This window comes from Bombus affinis, chromosome 14 (genome assembly GCF_024516045.1).
Source record: "Bombus affinis isolate iyBomAffi1 chromosome 14, iyBomAffi1.2, whole genome shotgun sequence".
Classification (NCBI taxonomy): domain Eukaryota; kingdom Metazoa; phylum Arthropoda; class Insecta; order Hymenoptera; family Apidae; genus Bombus; species Bombus affinis.
The window spans coordinates 5,103,637-5,127,184 of record NC_066357.1 but is presented as its reverse complement, the minus strand read 5'-3'; the positions used below and the strand labels follow the sequence as shown (position 1 = coordinate 5,127,184).

General features: G+C 35.4%; 2 protein-coding genes across 4 annotated transcripts; both read right to left on the bottom strand.

Moving 5' to 3' along the window:
- Positions 1–26: 26 nt before the first annotated feature.
- On the bottom strand, positions 27–676 carry LOC126924493 (coiled-coil domain-containing protein 12). The gene is made up of 3 exons (XM_050739038.1): positions 549–676; positions 292–430; positions 27–221 (listed from the first exon to the last, which is right to left on the bottom strand). Exons 1-3 carry the CDS (start codon positions 674–676, stop codon positions 27–29), a joined length of 462 nt encoding a protein of 153 aa, XP_050594995.1.
- On the bottom strand, positions 404–23,518 carry LOC126923885 (transcription factor SPT20 homolog). 3 transcript variants are annotated; one of them, XM_050737792.1, is made up of 5 exons: positions 23,402–23,518; positions 22,559–22,655; positions 22,280–22,453; positions 549–7,465; positions 404–430 (listed from the first exon to the last, which is right to left on the bottom strand). In XM_050737792.1, the coding sequence occupies exons 3-4, from the start codon at positions 22,286–22,288 to the stop codon at positions 5,606–5,608; spliced, it is 1,869 nt and encodes a 622-aa protein (XP_050593749.1). In that variant the 5' UTR covers positions 22,289–22,453; positions 22,559–22,655; positions 23,402–23,518; the 3' UTR covers positions 404–430; positions 549–5,605. The 3 variants fall into 3 exon arrangements, with proteins under 3 accessions (XP_050593749.1, XP_050593750.1, XP_050593752.1); XM_050737793.1 differs by having other exon boundaries at positions 22,280–22,449; XM_050737795.1 differs by having other exon boundaries at positions 22,786–23,409.
- Between the last annotated feature and the right edge of the window lie 30 nt (positions 23,519–23,548).

The following is a 23,548-nucleotide window of genomic DNA, read 5'->3' as shown; positions in this document are numbered from 1 at the left end:
AAATTTTATAAAAGATTTAAAACTTCCTAAGGATTATTCTTCGTCTGATCGTTGGTTGCCACATTTACCACAGCAGCCCAATCATGCTGCTCTTGCTTAAGACGATCTCTTATAAGCTCAGCTATCGCTTTTTGAGTTCTCCTTTCTAATTTTTCTAATTTCTTTGCAACATCCCGCTTCAAATCCCAATCTGGTTTCCTGGGAGCAAGATTGCTAATATCCTAAAAGATTGTAATTAAATAAATATCAAATAACAACAAATACTTTGATCTATTGTAAACAATTACTTACAAGCTCCTCAATGACAACTTTCGTAACTGCAGCGCTTAATTGATCTTGTACTTCTTCTTCAACATTACCTGGCTGTGCATCTTCTAATACCTTGTCCTTAAGACTATCATCCTGTGGTTTATAACTCCGAAATTTCGGTCTGTGGCGATAAAGTGAACAAATACAAAAATAAGTATCGATCTTTAGAGGTTAGTTGAGGTTAGATGAGGTTAGATTTAAAAATTACAATCACTTAAAAGAAGAACAACGAAACTCACTTTGGTAACGTACTAGCACTATCATTTTGGTTTTCTTTGTTATCCTCGGTTTTCTTTTTCAAAGCTTGCAAGCGTTCTTTTCGTTTCAAAGCTTCCTCTTCCAATGAACCAATCTTGTCTTCTGCCATATTTGTTTTGTCACGTTTTATCACAACCATCGTAGATGGCATTAGTATCTATCTGCGTTTCCATAGTGGGTGTAAAATTGAATATTATTTTCTAATTACACATTGTCTAATCCGTCTCAAATGAACAGATAATACGTATTGCATGAATGAAATTCAATATTCACAATATGATCTTCTAACTTGTAATGACCAGTCAAATAAGTTCTTAAATTCTCTGTTATAATAATTTCATTTTAATATTAGATCCTAGTAACGTTAATAAAGCCAAAATACCATTCTTTTATTCGACATTGTTGGCATTATATCTTTTATTATCAATCTTTCATTATCAAAGATCTATAGAAGATTAAATTTATAAAATCAGTGAAAATAACCTAAAGATTATGAAATTCATTATTATAAAAAAATAATTTTACTTCTTAAAAGAGAAGTTATTTTACTGTTACGTACGAATGGAATGAGTGATATATTACTTTTTTAAACGAATTAGTTTATTAACATTTTTACAAAGAATCGTAATAGTTTGGCGTCAGATAAATTACAAGCAAAACTTGTCGATTACGTCTAACATTATCTATTCTAATGTTATATATTAACTTTTAATATAAGTTCAAGTCTTAACACACGTTGAAAAACAACCTATACACGCTTTTGTTTTCGCTGTATAAATTCCTCTTCATTCGTCTCGTATAAAGTGCTTCCCACACACGTTTCGTTTCGTTGTCCTCCTTACAAACAATTCCCAAAATTTTCAACAGGAATACAAACTTAAAAAAGAGATTATTTTCTTTTATAAATATAGATCTTCATATTTATAATATTATTCGCAAATAATTGCCATTGTTCTTTAGTTTAAATTTTCACGGTTTAATACCATATAATTATCAAAACTGATGCTTTCAGGGATTGAATAATACTATCTGAACAAAATTATTACACCCAGAAGACTCAAGTTTGATAATTCTATGACATAAAGTACAATTAATCTCATACTGGAATTACCAACCTCTAATATGTACTCAACTATAATATATTTACTACAACTGAAAAGATATCTCATCAAATACTATTGTGGTATTTATCCAAATATTTTCATAAAAGAATTACCAATTGTTTTATTATCTTATAGTGTACTATAGCCAATTTTCACATTTCTTTTTATTCATCTAATCAGTTATTTGTAGCAATTATAAAAACAATTATTTTGATTGGTTTGGTAATTCTACCATTAATAATAACAAGTAAGCCCAACTTATCGTTTCCTGAATATCGATTTACGTCGGCTCTCAGGTCACACAAGATCCATCGATCCGTACGCCAGAGAGAAAATCACGAATCTATGCCAAACGTTTGTGAAATTGAGGACATGCACGTACACACACTTGCCCTGCGACTCTTCCCTGGTGGTATTGTGAGGCGTCTTTCGTGGCGAAAGTTTATTTACAGTCGGCGAGGTATTTTCAATTCTGAAGCATGGCTGGATGCACGATTTTGCGAGACCCTTGATCTCAGGAGAGTTGAATTCTCGCAGTGCCGACGTCCGGCGGTTTAGATACTTTTTAGAATGTTCGTTTTCATTGTATACACGCTACTATTTCTTTAACCTAACTTGTTTGACAGGTTCAGGAGGGATAGATATTACATGAATTTAATATATGTCACTGATATATATGTCACATTTTATAAGAATAGTTGAATGGTATGGAATTATTTGTAAGTCGAATAGAAACACTAATTAACTAAATATATAGCTGTTATTTTCCAAATAAACGTGTTTTAGGATATTATCACTCTATTGTTTCTAAAGTATGAGTAAATAATATTACTCAAACTAGGTATTAATACTTAGAGGGATATTTGATAAATTTTTGTTCAAAGATGCGGTTTAATATAAGCTGTTAAACGCGTCTTGAAATGTTCAGTAGATTAGCAAAAATGGAATATATTATTGATTAAAAGTTCTATTTCTACTTTTCCATCGAATCAAATTTTGTAGGAAAAATTTTGTGTACTTTTATAGTTAGAGAAATATTAACGCGTATACACTTAAATCGAACATACTGTATGCGTAGTCTGTTGCAAGAGTAACTTCATAATTTGTTATTTCTTGTCTTTAGTAGATTCGTAGAGGTTCTTTCTATTTTACTGTATATATTATTATAACTTTGCACAGTTGATTGTTCACAATTTCTGACCATATACGACTAACGTATTATAGTATTAGACTTTCGTTTTGTTTATGTTTAGAGTTTAGGCCGTAATTGTAAGTACCAATTAAAAAAATATATAAAACTTCAAACACCCCCACTCACATATTTTTCCATTAAAAAATCTCATAAAAATCTATAAAAAAATTCTTTCATCAAATAAATGATATATACCAAACTTTTATATAACCAAAACACTTTAATGTGCTTCAAAGATCACATTAATTTACTTAGATCTAATTAGAACCATAAACCTGGACTTATAAGGCAAGCAATCTTATTACTATTGAAACAGACTACATATAACTAGTAAGTACATCTAGATAAATAATGGCCTCGGCCGGGGCAGTAGTTATACTGCGTGTTATCGTGTATAGTATGGTTGCTCGTCGTTGCAGAAACATTTTATCTAAACTGCTGTCTTATCGTGTATATTATGGTTATTCGTTGTAGCAGAAACATCTTATATTGACTGCTGTGAAATAGAGACGATTTTAACGTGATGATTCAAAAAAAACTTGATTGCACAAGAATTTTGGCTTTGGCTGTTGTGCAGAGTGGTTATAGGTCTCTTCTGTATTTGCTATTGTTCCTTTTGATGAAAAATCGTGCTCGGCGGTGGGAAACAAATGACTAATTAATATTCAAATCTGTGGCATTAGCGATCTGTGGATTTAGCGATTTGAAAATTGTGCCAAGGTTTTTGAAATTTTAGTATAGATTTTATCAGTTTCAAACGGAAAGATATGAGATTTTTTCTAATAAGATTATTTGTCTTTCTTCTTAAAGAATTATAATCCACCTGTATCGTAATATGTATTTTAGAAGTTTTAACAACTATTAGTTTCCCTAGTAACGCACCATTGTTTTTATAATTCCAAAAAGTACTTGAAGTATGATAGCATTTCGTATTTTAATTAACCTCCTAGAAACAAAATTTTATTTTCTAGCAAGGGAACAGAGTTGTAGCTAACTTTCTTAATCTGAAATCCAGGAATCATTATATTAATCGACTAATGGTTGCATCAAACAGTATCAATGAAATCTCTGATTCTATAGTGAATTAAAATTTAATTAAAAAATAGTATTCGTTATAATCTAATCTTTTTTGTAACAAAAACATATAAAGGGCAAGCTCTATTATATTTGACTTAATTATTTATTTTCCACCACCGACACCACGTTTGACCAACAAATACCTTCCTTGATACTCTGCAAGTTACTCGCCATCCTCTTATTCCTTGCACGTCTTACATTAACAATAATTATTACCAGTAAAGTCCCTCGAACACCGTCTAAATCCCTCCACGCTATCTTTACACCGATCAGTATCCCATCAACGAAAAACTCAGTTTCGAGCCTCCACGCAGACCGTAAAGGAATTTCACGGTGCTCGGTTCTTTACGATTGAGCACATTTCACGGACAACCGTGACGAAACTTGATAGTACAATAGTGGAGAAGAGGAAAGGGAGATAAAGAGAGAAAGATGAAGAGAGAAAAAGAGAAGGAAACGAGGAGAAAGAAAGCGAAATTGAGGTTAGGGAATAAGGGATCGTGCGATTATGTACAGAATCTGCGTGTTGTAACGCGGATTTAAGGTTATGTAATTCCCATAATTTATGCGTGTGGTGCAAACGATGAATCCTTAAGCTAAAAATCTTCTCGATTTTAATTAATATCATCAAGATCTGTTAAGGACTTCCTTATTGCGATGACACCGGTGGAAAGTCGCGTTTTTCTTCGGGAATTGTTTCGATCCCACGCACCTTGGGATCAGTGAGTTGTTGCACGGTTGTTATGCGAACGGTTTCGGTTCGATTTCACTCGGAATTGCTCGAGATCGCGCTCATGCTCGTTGATTGCAATACACCTGATGCATTCCATCCGACGAAACCTTCGGACAGAAAATATCTTGGCGAATAACCGACGTTATTCCGAATTTTTACCGTTGGTCGAACTAGTATCGGTAATTGAATTATTAACCCCCTTGCGGTATATAATTTTTTCCATGAGTATTAGCTATTTATCTCAAAATATTCATATTTTTTTTGTGCAAAATATCGCATGCAATTTGTATTCAGGAATTCTTAGTTTGAAATTAAATGCAGAGTTAAAAGTGGATTTTGGTACGAGTATAGTCTGTATCTTTGATCCTACGAATGACTCGATATTAAGACGCGAGAAGTTTGATTAATCCTTTCATAACGTAGCACGTGATTCAGGCAAGATATAAAATATATTAGTATTATAAATTCTCTCATTTTTTCGTTGTCTATTTTCAATGAATTATTATTCCTTTTCTATCGGAATGCTGTTTCTTAGTTGCCATTTATTCTCCAATGAGTTCAGTTAAATGAAGTTCTACTATAATCAGTATCTAATCTTTAATATTCATGTACCAATATCGAGAAAGAAACCAAATATCTAATGACGACCGGAAATTTAACTAATAAAACATCTCCAACTTCTATCTATTCGAAGATAAATATGAATACGAATTAACACGACATTTTCGCCATCACTATCTAGAGAAAAATTCGTACACGGTACATACGTTAGATTGGAGATGAAGAAGGCGGCTAAAGAGGATAAGGAAGGGAAAAAGTGGGAGCTTGATTTCACCTTGCTAATATCGTCCTGCAGCGATTTACATGACTCGTCTAACTTCAGCCTCCTTCTTCTTTTTTCGCGCGGATGTCTTCTCCAATGACGGTCATGAACTAATTCTTATTCGGCACGGCGCCCACGTTCAATGCCAGAACTTTGGAAACGATGTTTAAATCTTCAGGACTTCCAATCCCTTGCGCATTGTTCGGATCTCCGGCTATTCCAGACTGATAAAGAAGCTGTTGAATCTGCCTGGCCGGCGTGGGAGGGTGCGCCTGAGACTTGAACTGCGTGAAAGAAAAGAAGTTCCCTGGAGTCCTGTGTGGAGGATTAAAGCGAACATTTGCGGTATTCGCTTTATTGTCCACGTTGAATCCGAAATTTCCAATAGAATTAAAGGCTTCCTGTCTATTAAACCTCGACGCAGGTGTTAACGAAGGCTGGAAATCGTTCGAGAAAGAGCCGAAGCTCTGTTGCAGTCTCTGGTGCTGCTGGGGTGGTTGCAACTGTTGAGGTTGTGGAAGTTGTTGCAATTGTTGCAATTGCTGTGGTTGAGGTAACTGCGGCAGTTGCTGTTGTTGAAGCTGATGGTGTGCCTGTGGCTGTTGTCTGAATGGTTGCAGACGTTGGTCTGGTTGGAAAGTTGACTGGAAAGCTGGAGACGCGTCAACGTTTGGTACTTCCAGAGCCAAACTAGGCTGCAGGTGAACGTTCGATTCAACAGGAGGCTGGAAGCTTAAGATGTTATTGCTCTGTTCAAAGAAGGACTGCTTTTGAGGTATAGGACGCTGAGGCTGGAATCTATTCAGTCTCTGCTCCTCAAACTTAAAACGTTGCTCCTCTAACTGTTTGAATCTAGCCTGTTCTTCCAGTCGTTTCAGTTTAGTTTGCTCCTCCAATTGTTTGATTCTAGTTTGTTCTTCTAATTGTTTAATCCTAGTTTGTTCCTCTAGTTGCTTAATTCTAGCTTGTTCCTGCAGATAAAACTGGTGCTGTTGCTTCTGTCTCAGTTGTTGCTCGTACAATTGCTGTTGCCTCACCAAAAACTGTGTCTGCTGGATCTGTTGCTGCTGAAGTTCTGCCAATTGCTTCTCCAGAAGCTGCTGTTTAAATTCCAACTGCTCTTGGAGAGTCAGCGCTTGTCCATCGTTGGGAGATCTAAATATTGGAACCACGCTTTTGGGTACACCTTGTTCATCCTGTTGCACGGTAAACGCTGCTACCAAGGGTGCCTGGAAAATCTTAACTTCCTCTGTTTTGTCTTTAGAGTCGTTAGACTCGATCACTGTTACGTTCTTTCTTGTTGACACTGTAGGAGTGATTTCAGTTGGTTTTGGAGCAACCAAGGCATTGGCAGTGGCAATTCCATTGGAAGCGCTTCCTGCTAAACTCTCAGAGATCTCAGTTGCTGGTTTCAAAGTTAAACTCTCCACTTTATGCACTGAAAACGTGGCTTGTGTCGTTTTCTCTTTCTGTTGCACCTTGGGTTCGGTTTTGATTCCGAAGTTCGCTGGATTTTTCACCGGTAGTATCACGTTTTGTACATGAAAGCTCCTAGCGTCTTCTTGCGTGGCTTTCTCGATGTTCATTATTGGTGACTTCAAAGTTACGTAATGAACGGCGTCGATGAAACTAGAATTCTGCAGTTTATCTTCGCTCGGTATATCGTCGTCGCTTGGGAAACTCTTGAACGAGAACTTAGTTTTCTGCGCGCCGAGATCATCGTTCAGATTCTGCTTTGCTACAACCTCAAAGGCGCTCGTGTCTCTTTGAGCGATGCTTTCCGATTCCTCTTTGCGCTGCTCAGCAGATTCGGCCTCTAAGTCGGTCAGGGCTTTCAAGAGAGCTCGGCGAAGGTTTTTGTCCAGTTTTATTGGTGCTTGGGTCACATCCAAACTCTTGTCAGGGATCCCTGTCTCTTGAGAGTTCGTCAGGGTGATCGACACTGTCGCCAATAGAAACACTAGCGTTACCTGCAACGTTACATAAGAATATTGACCATTAATTAGATTTTAAACCAAAGAAAATGCATTATCGAAATTTAATAATTATCTGTTAGGTCTATATTATTGAAATAATTTCGATAGAGAAAATGTAACAAAGAATGTTGCTCTTTAAACAGGTCATCTGCTTAGTTCTTAAAACTTTCAGATTCCCATAAGAAGATAATTTTAATATCATTTAAATTACACAAGAAACATTCTTCGCATTATACAACACAGTATAGATGCCCTATTTGAAACTAGACATCCCATATGTCAAAAGGCAAATTAATTTCGAAAAAAAATTCAGGAATTATTAGAGCTTATTGAAAATTCTTCTAAAATATTCAGGACACTTCTCAAAGGTATATCACATGTTTATTTTAAATTCTTCTATGACTCATATTAAAGTGACATTGAATACCACAATTTATTAATAGAATTTATTAATTAAAGATACAGAACTTACAAAAAAAAAAAAAAAGGAAAAAGATATTTCAGCTAAATAATCTCAACTAACGGACGTATGTCACATCGATAAATAGAGAGAATCCGAAAGTTCCTACGCATACGTGATCACCTAAGAGGAAATTTATTACGGCTGTTTCCATCGTTCACTAATTGATCGAAGAGCACTACTTTATAAACTCGTACGACGTGTATGAATAAATTCTGTTGAAACATCTGGACGTTTCACAATGATTTTCTCTTTTTAGAAATGTCGAACTTCGACAGGACTTTCGTCCGATGAAGAATACGAGACGTAATTCCGTTTTTACATAATTATGGAAGGAATGCCTGTATAAGCGTGCGAAAATTTGTCGCGTGTATTACGTGTTTAAAATAGAAGAATGAGATATTAACAAATTTTTCTGCCGTCTTTCAACTTGTTAGTTGACTAGTATACCTCTGAAGATCAATAAACAATAGACTGTTCGTTAATAAATAATAAAAATACTTTATCAATAAAGTATCGTTAAAACAATCGAATATTCGATTAATAATCGTTAATAAAATAAGGTATTAATTATGGAATAATTTATTAATTACCGCAACAGGATATAATTTATGATTCGGTAAGTGTTTTTAGATTTTCTACCTTTTATTTGTTAGATCTTTTTCATTCAGGTTTTAACACTCTTCAATGTTCTAGAGTTACATATGCAAGGAGAATAATATTCCTAGAGTAATTCAGTAATTAAAAATCAAATACAGTTCATGGTTGAACGAACAATGCTCACACACTATAAAATATTGAATATCGGCCTTCATCGTTGTTTCTCATTACAACGGCTATAATGTATGCCACTTTCTTGCTACATGTTTTTACGATACGCGATCATTCATACTTCGATTCGCCTATACTTATTCACAAGTGTTTCACGCTATAATAATTCTTAATTCGATCTGAAGCAAATATCACGCAATTATTCAATGAGCCTATTTTCGAACAACGTATTTTCTAATGCTAGAAAGTAGGTTGAGAAGTATAAAATCCACTGGCAATTTCTATTAGAAGAAAAAAAAGGATATGGAACAAGGCAAAATGTAATTGAAATTTTCGCTTCGATTATAGCTGATTCCTGTTATTATCGCGGATCTTTATCTAAGCAGGGTGCTTGTTACTCGCTGAAATTTACGATCGTGAATTATTCTATTTCTCTAACTGAATAGCTGTGTAAAGAAAAAAAGAGGAAAAATGAAACACCAAGTAATTCTTACTTTTGTAGTTTCATTCGGCATAGCAGGGACGATAATTTGCATAAACGCAAAGAATACGCAAGAAATTTCAACGCAAACCTTTTACCCACGCTAGATTATTACGGATAATGACACCGCATTCTCAACTTATTTCGCACTTGAGAGAAGTAAAAACCTTCGTACGAATGCTTTTCAACTTCTCAGTTACGTTACATTTTAAGAAATACGTAATACAATTTCCATTTCCATTATAATTATAACTAAGAATGAGCCGAATAAGCGCAGACACTGTAACTGTGTCCTGTCAGTAGATAGTCTTCTTCAATGATAATAACGTTCCCTAATACAAAATTAAATTAAACTTCCCAAATCAGATTCAGACATGTCGAAAGATATTAATTTGTACATCACCAATTACGACATTGTAAGCGATCGACATCTAACATACACTGCATCGTATTCATTTAAGTTTAGATTAATTAATACCGTATCGTACTGCAATTGCACTGTGTATGACACGTGTTCAGAATGTATAGATGATATTATTTCAATCCGCAATTTTTCTTACTTACTTTTTTAAAATATTCTTGTTATATATCTCGCCAATCGCGATCGCTACTGACCACAAGAATGGTCTTAAATGAAATAAATAAAAAATATATATTGGAGGACGAGGGAATGCACGTGGACGTAAACAAAGATGTTTCGCCAGTATTGCAGCTCAGTTTGCTAATGAAAAAAAGGAGAAGAATAATCAGCGATGCTGTCTCACGGTGTAAAAGGTGCAAAGATGTAAAAGGAAGGCGGGTTATTGTTCTGATACAAAGTGGCTTTTCGAGAGAGGTAGGCTGTCTTACAGTTGAGAAACAGATCATCCGTTTGAATGCGTTTGAAACCACACCTTCGTTAGGTCGTAAGTTGCCTTGTGTTCTAGTGGATGTTACCTCAGCGGCGAACTTTCACACCAGTCGTTAATGCAACTACGACCGAAAAGGAAAAGCAATTTTCATTTCTGGCCGGCGAAGGAATGCCTACGGGGCTCGGGATGAAACGCCTCTGTTCGCCAACGACGTTACAACGTCGGCGTTTCGTGCGTTTAACGAGCCGAGCGTCGACCGCGTGTCCAAAAGAGAAAAATTCAGCTGTACGAATATTGCATCTGTATGAATACCGTCTTGTGGTATCTCGTGTGACTCTTGACATTTCTGATGAAAGTGCCACTTTGGGAAGAGTTCGCACGCAGATGCATCGAGTAGCGTATAACAAAGCGACGTGTACAAATATTCGGATCGTGAGATGGGATAATGAAGGATTCGTAGAAGTGGCTTGGTTAATGGTAGCCTTTGTGGTCTATGAATAGGGAAATTAATTTTGCAGGATGGACATTGATGGCTATTGATATTAGGAGTAGGACATAAGTACCATAAGTTTGGACAGGGTTTTCATTTTTGTACAGAATTGTCCTTCTTTTTTTGGTAAATATTTCCATTATTCTATAAATTGCTTCTTCGTTGGATTTTATTTTGCAAGAGAGGGATTTTCTAGTTTGGTTTTACTCTTCTCTTCTTCGTAGATTTAATTAGCTGTTTTGCAATGATCCGATTAATTCGAATATGTAATGTAGGACGTATGAAATAAAAATGTACAGGAAGCAAGCTGATTGTTGTGAGATTTTCCTTTCATGGAATATTATTTTAGAAGAATATCGGTGCAAATTTGTATTAGAAGCGTAATATTGGTATTTGTATTAAAAATATAGCATCGAGCATAGTGGATTGATTATTTTGAATATAATTTGGAAACTATAAAATAAAAGTGTAGGAAGGATAGTAATTTCTCCAGGTTTTCTCTTTCATGGAATTTCATATGGAGTAATGAATGGACGAACGTTTATTGAATTGAAATAACGCACTATCGTGTAATATAATATATTCCATTTAAATAATAAGACGTTTAATTACAAAGACAAAATTTATTCCAATAATTTGTTCAATTTCTCTTTCATAGAATTTTAGTTCGAAAGAGGGATGTTTTGCAATTTACCTTTGCTGTTGTCTACTTTATGGACTTACTATTAGTAGTCGTTTTGTAATAGTCTAGTTATCTTGGATGTAATCTAGGATGTATAAAACGAAGAAGTTTTGTAAAGTGGTGTATGCACGAGATAAAAATAATCTATATAATCTGGAATGCAGAAAACGATGGAATATCTTTAAGTTACAGTCCTGAAATTAATGCTGCGAGTGGAAGATGAATTTGCTTACAATGTGCCTCGTGTTCCGTTCGTGTGAATAAAGTTGTTGTTCATTCGCATTATTCTTCTCTACTTAGATTAAAATTATGATTTCGTTATTTTTATTGGAAAGAATGATTTTCATTTGCGTTTGATTAAAAAGTGATACCTATTTTTTAAAGAATTTCTACAAAATATAGTAGAAATGTGTTTCGTGGTTAATGGACCTGTTAAATTAAAAAAAAAAAATGACAAAGGGGGAAAGTATGCAAAGAAAGTGATTATTTAAGAATCCTAATTGTGAATTCAGTTTGAACAGCATGGAACTCATAAAACGACACGCAACCAGCATGTCCAACATTTGCATTATCGATTTCACTCTTTTACGCTTATGGTTACCATAGAACGTATGCTTCGAAATTTGTCACGCAGCTATATTTATCTTATTATCTAATCTACGACTGACAGCATATTTTAAGCAAAATATAAGTTGTTACTGTTGTATTATGTTGCAGATAATTACCAGGGGAAAATAGTCAAGGATGAAGAAAGTTCAACGATGCAAAGGAATATAAAGAGGTGTAATATATTCGACGTACAACAATTCAAAAAGAGATCTCTTACGTTAAATATTATTAAATAATAGAAATTGGATCGACCGAATAACATAAACCGTAATTGAATTTTTTAGTCTTCATCGACGATGGATATAGTAAGAAAAAGTGTAAGATTTAAAGAAAACATAGTACAAGATGGTATTTTACAAATTTAAAGGAAACATAGTAAAATACAGTACCTCACAAATATTTTTTTTTCTAGAATATCCTATATCTGCCGATAAAAGCTTGTATAATATACGACGACCTTGGAAAATAGAAATCTGAAAAATCATGACCACGCGGATTAGAAAATAAGGATCAGAAGAGAGATTCTGTTACATAACTGGCAAGTACCTGTTTTTATAATATCTAACATGTTTCTGAAATACTTTGTTACAAAACAAAACAGAGCGCACACACCCCCTTTCATCTAATCTGGCATGAATCTTTAGAAAGTTTCTAAACCGCCGAATAATCTCTTAGGCTCGTTTGGTCCAGCATCTCATTAATATTTTCAGCGAACACTCAGAGAACAAGACTGGAGTCGAGTCGAACAAGCAGCTCGTCCACACTGTTGACGTGGATTTCACTTTTGAAAATCTTGTCCGGTGTTTGACCATCTGACACGTGTCATTTATGGCGTGTACGTGCACCATAAATTAAGCGGTTATAGCTAGGGAAATGTTTTCCCACGATGTTATGACGGATAAAGAACAGTAGCGGTGTAATTTTTGGTTGTTACGGTAATTAAAGATCGTGTTCGATGTCTTAATTACGAGATAAGAAACTACTTGCGAAAATGAATGTTACAGCAACGAAATGTACTACTCTTCTCTTGATCATTTGTCGTACAAAAAGAACTGGATCGTACAGGTAGTCTTTGATTTTAAACGATTACGAAATATTATAAGTATACTATAAAAAGTGTTATAAAATGTTAGAATTATTACATAGGAATTTATTTTACTCGTTAAAACGAATATTTGATTTTATATGATATAATCAACCCTAATACAATTATATTGCATCGAGTCATATTTTCCATAAAATACAGATTATTATATTCTTATGTCGTAGACGATGAAATTATTTTGTTAAAGTAACATCTCATTTTCCATAACAGGAATTTTTATTCCGATGTAATAGCGAAACGAGTTACGCAAATTTCACGCAGCAATCTAATCCCTTGCAATGTACAGGAGCTCGCGGAAGAAGAATTAAATTATTTTAGCGCGTCTGTGCGTGCGACGTCTTCATTGACAATCGGCTTTCTACAAGCCGATTTTCCAGAGGACGATTCCCCGGTCCGTCATTTTCCTGCATGTGAACGGATCCGATGTGAATTTCTCCACGCCGAGCGAATACCCTGCCTATTAGAAAATAACAATGACACGCAAAAAGGCCAGTGTTCGTTCTTCCTGAAACAACGACGGTCATCTATGTCTAATTACTCACGAGAAAAATGAGTATTATCGACGATAATCTCGTAGATTAATTTGATCATTAAATACTATGTTATTTGCAACGTTGAAGAAATAAGACTCGTAATCTTCGGAAAATGTATAATGTTATATAATGCTCTATGCCTCTTACGCATTTCAAATTTCCTTTCGTTTACACACAGTTCCTTTGCAAAAGAAGTATCTCCGTTTGGGTTAAGTTCAAAAGATAAGATTCGCTATTCCGTAACATTCTAAAAGGTTTTGTGTCTTTAATCTATTTCTCGTCTATTCGCTTGGTTTCTTTGTTTCCATAAGAAAAATCAAGATTATCAACGATAATCTTCAAGAACTATCAAAGAAACAGTAAGCAATAGTAGTGAAAAAGGGAAAGAGAAAGAGCACAATTCTTGATGAATATTTGGACCATGAATATTTATGCAAATCCATACTTTTCGAAAGAAAATTACAGAAATAGAATCTACTAAAACATTTGCTTTGCCAGCTAAATATTACGAGTACACTACGTCTATGCATATTAATTAAACCACCGATTTGTACATTTACATTTGCACGTATTACGCGCATTAATATGCACATCTCTGTATCTCGAAATTTTTCACAAAACCCAAGGAAAAACCCAAGATGGAAAAAGAAAGAAGAAAATGTACAAGTTCCACGACGCGCAACAAAACAACGTGCGTCTTTAATTTCCTCCAAGTTCCGATTCTTTCGCTCGACCTTTCACCAAGGTCTTCTACGGTGAAACCCGTACACTTTTATCATCACGATAGCAGATCAATTTCATGCACTTTTCTCCGGCTTAATGATACGAGCAGACGATCTACGTACGTGGAAGAAAAAGCAACTGGTTAACCATAAAAACGTCGTGATTCTAATGGAGCGCGGGACGATGTAATAATGGGCTTCCGGAATTTGATGTTCCTAACATGGAGCACGTTATCCGACAGCAGCTACGATAACTCTCTGATTAGTAACATTCTTCTGTTGCGTCACAATCCTGATCTTGCATTCTCAATGACTGATCCTCGAAGAATAAACCACGTTAATCGAGAGACACGCTGACCGATTGGAGTAATTATAACGCAATACTAATCAAAGCGAGACAGCCGTGCTCCAATTACGATAATAATTATTCGATAGATTCCACGCGATAGTTCGTGTTGCGTGATGCGATCCCACGATTCTCTTTTCTCATTGTTAAAGTCAGATTGGATTTCTTTTACAGTTGCATTATCTTCGTACGTTTCTGTTTCTTAGAGAGATGAATCGTGGAATTTTAAGCGAATAACGTCGTCGTAGAAATCGGTGCGAGATATCGAATGATCGTGTATTTCATAGAATCTACGAAAGCGTCTATATCGCCTTATTATTTTCCTCGATGTTTCGAATAATTGTCGGTATCCTTAACTTTATTTAAACACGACTGTATTGTACTTTTAGTCTTATCAAATTCGTTCCTGAAGAGATTAAATATTCTAATGTTTCTTGCAACAAGTTCTATTCGCAAAACTATGTATCGAAATATTTTTCAATGTTATTCGTATCGTATAATTCAACACTCACAGTAACTAAGAAATTACGTATATCTATCTGTCTCCAGTATTATCGTTTATATTCTTTAAACACAGGGCAAAACACGATACGTATGATAATCGTGAAGTATAATATGGCAATCAGAGAAGCCAGCCGTTTCATTAACTTGTCGCACGTAGGATAATAAATATGATTTTCCAATCGATTTGCAAAACGATATTAAGATAGCGTCTCAACATGCTCCTATACGTATCTCATCTTACGTTTCTGCAAGTTAACAGAGTCTTAAAAACTCCTCCTGAGATAAAGTTAACGCGTAACAGACATAAGTAGGTACGTGTATGCTTTCTATTCAGCGGGGAAAAAGGAAAGAAAGAAAGGAAGATACGAATAAATGGTATCCATCTTTCATTCTCTCGATTTTTTAAAGCAAAATATTAGTCTCATTTCTCATAATTTCCATTTGCACATTATCATTGAGGAATGCATCAGGTAAATCGAGGGTTAGACGCGCCTGTAACTCCTCGGATTGCTTTCTAAGACATGAAACGTACTTTCTTTCCTTAGGCGCGTGTCGTCGCGTATTTGACGGCCGCGGTATAAAACTGTTGAATTTAAAAACGGAGGTTTTTACCGGCGATCGAGTTTTAACGAGAAAGATCGGCAACGTACGATCTATCGTCGAAACGACGCGCGTTTTGTACTTTCTTTCTTTCTTCCACGGTTTTTGAGAAACTTTCACGCCGATTGCGAAACATCAGCTGAAAAACGTTCTAACAAGCCCCGAAAACCCGTTCCCAGTTTTCATTCGATCGAAACGTATTACAGTTTCATTCTCTAATTTTCTTCGATGTTACTGTCGCGCTGGTTAATTCAGCCGGCAGGAAACGCAAGATAAATCATTTAATAGATACTTTTCTCCATTTATCCGAGAGCTGTTTTAGCTCTAAAGAAATTCTAGACAGAAACACACGACGAGTGTACACAGCTTTGGATATGAGTTTGGTAAGCCTGCAATAGGGTATCTCGTGTAATTCTTTTTAGTTGTTGATATTGGGAAATATTTTAGAACGTAACACTTCGTATTAGAATCATCGAAAGAAACGATCGAACAACCCTCTTTGAAGATGTTTATACGCGTCTCAGAGATGCTTATGTTATATCTAAAATAGACTAATCGTAATATTCAGAAGCTGAGTCGAGTGGCATCGTTATCGAGATTCATCCGAATCCACGCTAGTTAAATCTCGTTATAATTATCACAATTACATAAAACTTGTCTTGCAAATGCAGATTACGATTTATCGCGATCGCATAGAATTCGTCCGTGTGAATTGCATCGAATGGTCTGCTTAAATTTCCATCTCGTTAAAACGAAGAATTTTATCAAACGAGAAAAGGAAAGAAGAAAGCTTTCGTCTGGTCCAAACTGCTATATACAGCTTCCGAATCGACCGCGTTAAAAGACGCTACGCGAGCGAAACAGCTTCCTGCCGATCGGCTACGCGATAATTACCTCGAACCTTCGAAATCGAGTAATAAGAATCATGATGTGAACTTTCGGGAATCACAGGCCGCAGAGGCTCGATCGCTTAATGAACAGTTATATGGTAGCAGTCGGTTGGAAGACAAAGTGCCATGAGAGATAGCGTGATACATGCTGGTGTTTGGCCAAGGCGGATGAAGAAAGACAAGGTGAAAGAGAAGAGTGGCCGACGGCCAAAGGCGGCACTTTCACTCGGCACTGTGTCGAGGATGTGCATGCTCATGAACTTGCCGCGCGACTTCATTCGCTGTGGCGAATGTAGAAGCTCGATCACGGCGCATGCAACTCGAGTTTTGTCACGTGCAAGCCCTGGATATCCGTTTGATGTAACCAGACGCATTTGTGACCGCATTTTTCTCGGATCACTTGAAAAGCGAAACTGCTCTCGCGGAAGATCGCAAGATTCGGTTAATTAGTCGTCGTCTGATCAATCGGAAGGTTGAGGCATCTGATAGAGCGGAGTGTGGTTTTTTAACGACAAGCGTTCGGACGTTTGCTTTATAGCGACGAGACGGACGATGGAAAGAGAGCCTTTTTGCTCGAGCATAATGACAAAATTCGGTTAAAAAGTAAGATCGTTCGTATAAGACAGAATAATAACTGAGAGCAAGGGTATGCGTGAGAGCAATGCGACGATTTAGGCCACAAGGTATGAGGATTGTGTGGTACGACGATGTAAAATCTGATAAGAATGAGATGGAAGAAGGTTGGAAGTTATTAAAGTAGAAGAAGCTTTCGAGTGCAAGGCGTGTCCTTTTTGTTTTTGTAACAAGCTATGATTTCTATTTGCAAGACAAATTTTATGTAATTATAATATAATATAATTTGAGCAGCATTGGAGCTGGCTTTATCGCAGGTTGAATGACACATTGATATTGTGGTATCCGTCTTACATTGATTTCTTATTCAATCTCTCGAGGGAACCTAATCGTCTTTTGGATTGCGAAAAAAATTGTTTCTTGTAAATTATTAAGAGGAACGCGTGTCTTCTAATTTTTCCATAAAGAAGATACAAAACTGTTAAAGTTAAGACCAGCTTCGCTAAAGGCACGTATAAAATGCAAGGAAAGAAGTAGAGCGATATTCTTCTCGTCCTTTGCTCGCTAAAGTAGACAAAATTAAGGTGAATTGAAGTTAAAATATAGTCTAAACTAATCGTTTCCAAACACACATATCCTGGTACATTTTACGTAGGATATTCCAACAAAATTGATGTACGTAAACAGAACGTACGTATCTACTTGAGAGGAAAAAAGCCCAGCTATATTTTTGGGACGCAACGTTGCATTTATAACAAAAGCGCCATTGTAAATGAAGAAATATAGAATAGAATTAAAAAGATGGAAAATAGACGTATGTGGAATTAGAATCCGAACAATTGCGTATTCCTGTGGCGTTAATATGTCTCCAGCTCGAACCAGGAAAAACATACGACTGGTTCCAGTTACGTGAATCACTGCGAAAACGGTTTAAGAACGATGACAGATGCCGATGAACGAGCGATTCATATTTCGAGCAGGTTCACGCAGCAGAAACGCGGAAATCCTGGCACGCGTGAAAGCAGCGTTTCGACAATGTCGCCAGCGTGGACGATTATACAACCGAGTCCTTGGCGTTGAATAATGTATAGGATCCGATTGGCGCGACCAAGAGATGCGACAGAATGAAGTAAAATGCAATTAGCTTGCAAAGTACGATACTACACGTCGTATCGCGGGGCGACGAGTGAAAGTCGAGGATGACAGGTTTGTAACGACGCCGAAAGAACGTCCTCGTTCGGGACAATTTATCGGATGAGGCACATAACTTGGATGGAGTCGTCGTCGTCGATTTTGTGCCATCGATGAGATCGATGGAAAGCGATCGAAGAAGATGGTCCGATCAAAAGGAGAACTCGAGTAATAATATCTTAAACGAAATATAATTTCAAGTAGGTTCGCTCGTTTAGCTTGCAGAAGTTAAGGGTTGAATAACTGCGATCTAATGCTAGAATCGTGGATGTGATTATTTTAAGTAATTTTTGTTTTCCTCTTCCATACGATTTTCGTTTATTATTTGTAACTAATTATTATACCGTTTTTGCTTGCTACTTATCGCTGGTTTTAACCTTTGGATTTTGTAAATTTAACGTAAACTGTCGCAAGATTGTATACATTGACAATTAATAATAATAATACGTTCTAATTAATAATGAAATTTCTAGAATTATAGTACTAACGATAGGAACTGGTGTCAGTCGATTCTTCAGTAATGAACAGATTAATGCTATTCGTTATTTGAATTTATCAAATAAAATAGAAGGGTTAAGTCTTCTTTGAGTGGATTTCCCCTAAATTTGATTTACGTGTATGAGTATCCCATTCCTCCAATAACTGTGGAAGAACAAAACAAAGGGACTGTAATGCAATTCACCATGGAGATGCATTTTGTAGCGAGAAACGATGAGTATCTGAATATGAAACAAAAATGATTATTAAAAATGTTGCTTTTTCTGAATAAAACAATAGTCAGAAAATAAAATTCAAGTCGAAAAAATAACGAATAAACCAATGAGTCAAATAAAGAATAATAAAATTGCCTTTTCTTTTATGAACCACGAATAGAAGTGTTTTGAACGATCTTCCCACACCACTAAGCACTCGAATTACTCACAAACATTCGTTTAGACATCTTAAGTATCTTAAAGGTATCTTTGATTATTTCGTAACGATCTCTTAATAAGTTTCGAGACTGGCGATCGGAGGCTGATCTCGCTTTCGGATTGGGTCACGCGTCATCATCGTCGAGAGAAAAAACTTTCTTCTCGCCGAGGATGGAAAAGATGCCACCTGCTTAAGGTTCAATGAACCCATCGCCAAATAAGACGCATAGAGTGTCCACACCCTAATCAGGACTCTTGTCATAAATCGTTTGGTAATTACTTTCTCCTAGAATGTGATTACATTGAGCGGAAACGTGACAAGAGACACTTTGTCGTTGTGGCTACGCTTTGAAACTACGCGGATAGCCATTTCTTTCAGGGGCTAACAATCCATCGTCATTTGTTTTGTCGACGGTGAAAATAAATAGCACGAAGAATTACAGCCTTTCTCAGAAGAGATGCAAATATACAGATGATTCATGACTTGTTATTGAACGATACAAAACTTGCGTATAATTTCTGTTTTTAATGAATGCGATATATATTATGTAACTTGGTAGTTTAAAGAAGTAGAAACAGCAAGAGCGACGATAAAAAATAAAATGTTGTTAGAAAGAATCATTTCCAAATTGAAGTTAACGTTTGAAAATTGGAATTGATATCATTATTTATAACGTTGTGGGTTTATCGAGTTTCTCTTAGCTGCAGTCCCTCTAATTTGTCAGAGAACGTCATCAGAGAATATGGTTGAAGATCTATTCACCATCTGTAAACGAGAAGAATTGTACAAAGGAATTTTCAGAACACCTAGAAGTATCTACTGATTATAAATTGAAGAATGAATCAGATATACGAGATGTGATTAATGTAATATAATTTTTTGCTAAATATCTGAATTTGTGATACTTGAATCGTATCTTCCCAAGAATATCGTTACCTTCTCTGAATTTATATTAAAACATATCTTCTTTAGAATATTGTTCTTATTTTTAATAAAAATTTGCTTTGATTGGCCAATTCATCACTAAGGGACCTATGAAGCAGATCACAAAAGAAGAAAGAAATATCAATTTCCCTTTATTAAAGAAACACACTTTTCCTATATTTGTAGATTCTATCTCTAAGATTGAAAGAAGTGAAACCATTTACAGGTTCCCTAAAGAAACGACAACTAAAACTAAAATGATAAAAGAAAAGTCGTGACCATAACCGCGATATTAAGTTCCCATACGCGTATAAATTATCGCTATAAATGGACAATACCTATATCTCGAGTTACGTATCACTAACTTCGAGAAAGTGTTGGTCTGAAATGAAATTCACCAACTTTTCTCGCGGAACGAAGTTTGTTTTACGATTCGCGATCCCCTTGCGTGTTACACATCAGTTAGTAACCGTTGCATGAAGTCAATTTTAATTTCAATTAATCGCACTTGTACTAGATAACAATTAGGTTGTCCAATTTGCAAGTTCGCGAAATATGCGTGTTATATTCGTGAAACTTCGATCGAAGATTAATCCGATACTTTTTTCCTTTTCTCTCTCTATGAATAATTGGAAATGTAGGAAAATTTCAGAAGAAAAACTCATTATACAGTAATTTTGGATCTTTTCAAATAATCCTAAGGAGAATAACGTGGCAAGAAGGAAAAAGTTGGAGGAAAGCGGCGTGATGTTCGAAAGAAAGTTCTTCGCGATAGAAACGTGTAGCACCTTCAACAGTGAAACTAAAAGTCAACGAGGAATTGAACGATACTTTGAACGCGGTATGTGCAAACGTGGAATAGAAATTAACCCCCTTTATCTAGTGATTTGTAAATTAATTTAATATGCTAAATACATAGTTCCAGGCGTATGCATCTGAGATAGAGAGAAATGTAAATTGAGAGAAAAGTATGACAAATAAGATACAGTCTTCTTTTTTCTTCGTAAAACTGTCATTTAACATATAAAAGTTCTAAATTGGTATTAGAAAGTTTAAATATAATGAATGGAACATCAGTCCTTAGATAGCTACGTTTTATACTCTATACATGAAATTGATTTATCAGATATCATATTTATAATAGAAATATCAGTATTTCCTTTGGTTCTATTGAATATATGCTTTTTTATATCTTCAAAGAAACCACTTGTACTGGAAATAGCTCATTATTATTATACAGAAGAGTACTTTCATTTTTCACAAGGTTGCTAGTAATTGTATTCATAAAAATAATACTTTTTCCATACTCCAGTGTTAAAGGATATAAACAAGAAAGTATTATAGCTTTATGTAAAAGATACTAAAACATAATTGAAGTAAATATTGTTCTTTTTTTTTTTTAATACTCAACAGCTATATAGAATTTCATTTTTCACCTAGCCCGATAATATCCCTATAATTTTTCCAACGAAAGTAAAAGGAAAATGGTATTATTCTCGTATACGAGGATGACGTTCAATTAAATACCGGTGTAAAAGGAAATTCCAGCCGTGTGTAGACCTGGAAATATTTGAATCGCGGAGCGCACGAACAGAGAAGAGAAGAAAGTCGTCTGTAACAGAATGCTCATCGGGAACTTCTTCAAACTAGAAATCTGAATTTTTCCAGCATTGAGTCGCACGGCACAGGTAACTTTCGATTGCCATTGCGTCGACTGTATTTACACGGCACGCACCGTGACACAGAAAATGTTTCTTTTAACGTAAAACTGGAACAGTTATAATCAAAGGCAAATGAAACTTACTCTTATCATCCTGAATAATTTCCAAACAATTCTATGTAACAAGTCCTGGTTAATATGAAACAAGATCAACGAAATATCAACATTCTTACGATAATCTGTTAGATAAAGAGAAATATGTCGGGACTTTCTTCTCTGCACACAATCGAGTAAAATTTCTCGGACGTCTCTTTCCACTTGCCTTTTCAAAACCAACGGTTAACACTTTTCACTGTCACACGACACGAGACCTGTCCATCACCATCAAAAAGGATATAATGTACAGGGGAATAAAATGAAGAGAACCAAAGGCGAAAACGATAGTAAAATAGAGGAAACTTATTGAAGGAAAGGTATACAACGAATGAGTGGTTTCGTACTCACCAAGCTCATGATGCTGTCTGTGCCGACATTCGGTTAGCACGCGGCTTTTACTCAGGAAGATGATCTTCAAGTAGCGATAGTTCCGTGAAAGAGGAGGGGTCCACGATGTTGATCCACGTGTATGAAACGATCGAGCGAGAAACGCGTAGAATTAAGAATCGCTTCCTCCGCTATCTTCCAAATATCGCCGAGATTCGTGGGCAAAAATGTTACGTTCCAATTGTCCATTTTGAGACAGTTTCCGGTATTTTTGACGGAGAAAATCAAAAACTGACTCACATTCTCGTAAATTTTCGAGTATCTTGAAATCTGCTTGAAATGTTTGAAACGTTCTTCGGATAGAATGGTTTGGACAATTGAGTATTGAGAAGTGAATCTATAAAATCAACGATATTATTATGAATATAATGGAACTACGACGTGGAATGATATCATGTAGAAAGTCGATGTATTCGTCTTAACAAAGCTTAAGGTTTAACAAAATTAACTTGACTTTGATAGCTTACCCTCTGATCGTTGATGCTACACTTATAATTGACACTATTGTTAATATGGCGATTGTAATCTGTTATTTGTATAAATACTATTAAGAATGTTAAATATTTTAAGACTTTGGAAATCTCTTGATCGTTACTTCTTATTGTTCTCAATTTCATAGATATAGAAAGAATAAGATTCTAACGTAGAGTAAGAATTAGGATAAAGTATCGTTGAAGTTGGTTATTGCTTAAAAAACCAAGTGATTTTCAAGTTATGTTATATCTCCTTAATGATCATAGTCCGATGTATGAAAAAAAGAAAAAGAAAGTAAAGAAAGTAAGAAAGCGATTATCAAGGGTGAAAGGGTGTGGCAGGAAATATAATCATAGAAGCGAAGGGTTAAAAAAGGGGAAAAGAGACGAAAGAAAAATGGAAAAAGACACATATGTGTTACCCGCCGAAATTAAACTAACATATTTTCTACAAAAGTATTCTCAAACACTTAGTATGTATTATCTCTCAAGTATTTAACCTTAAATCATCAAGTACTCAATGTTTGAACTATTAATGCAAGTACTAAACATTCGGTATCGTTTCAAAAAATGTATTACTTATCTTAATGGTGACGTAAAATATATATACCAGAGGAAACTGGATTACGTAATCTCCATGTTGTAATTCTTGGTAGCATATGCTTTTGATGGTTTTCAAAAATCATCGTTTTTCAAAGTAGTACGAATTCAAACTGGATTGCATCAGCTAGAAATACACAATATAGTCTATAGCTGC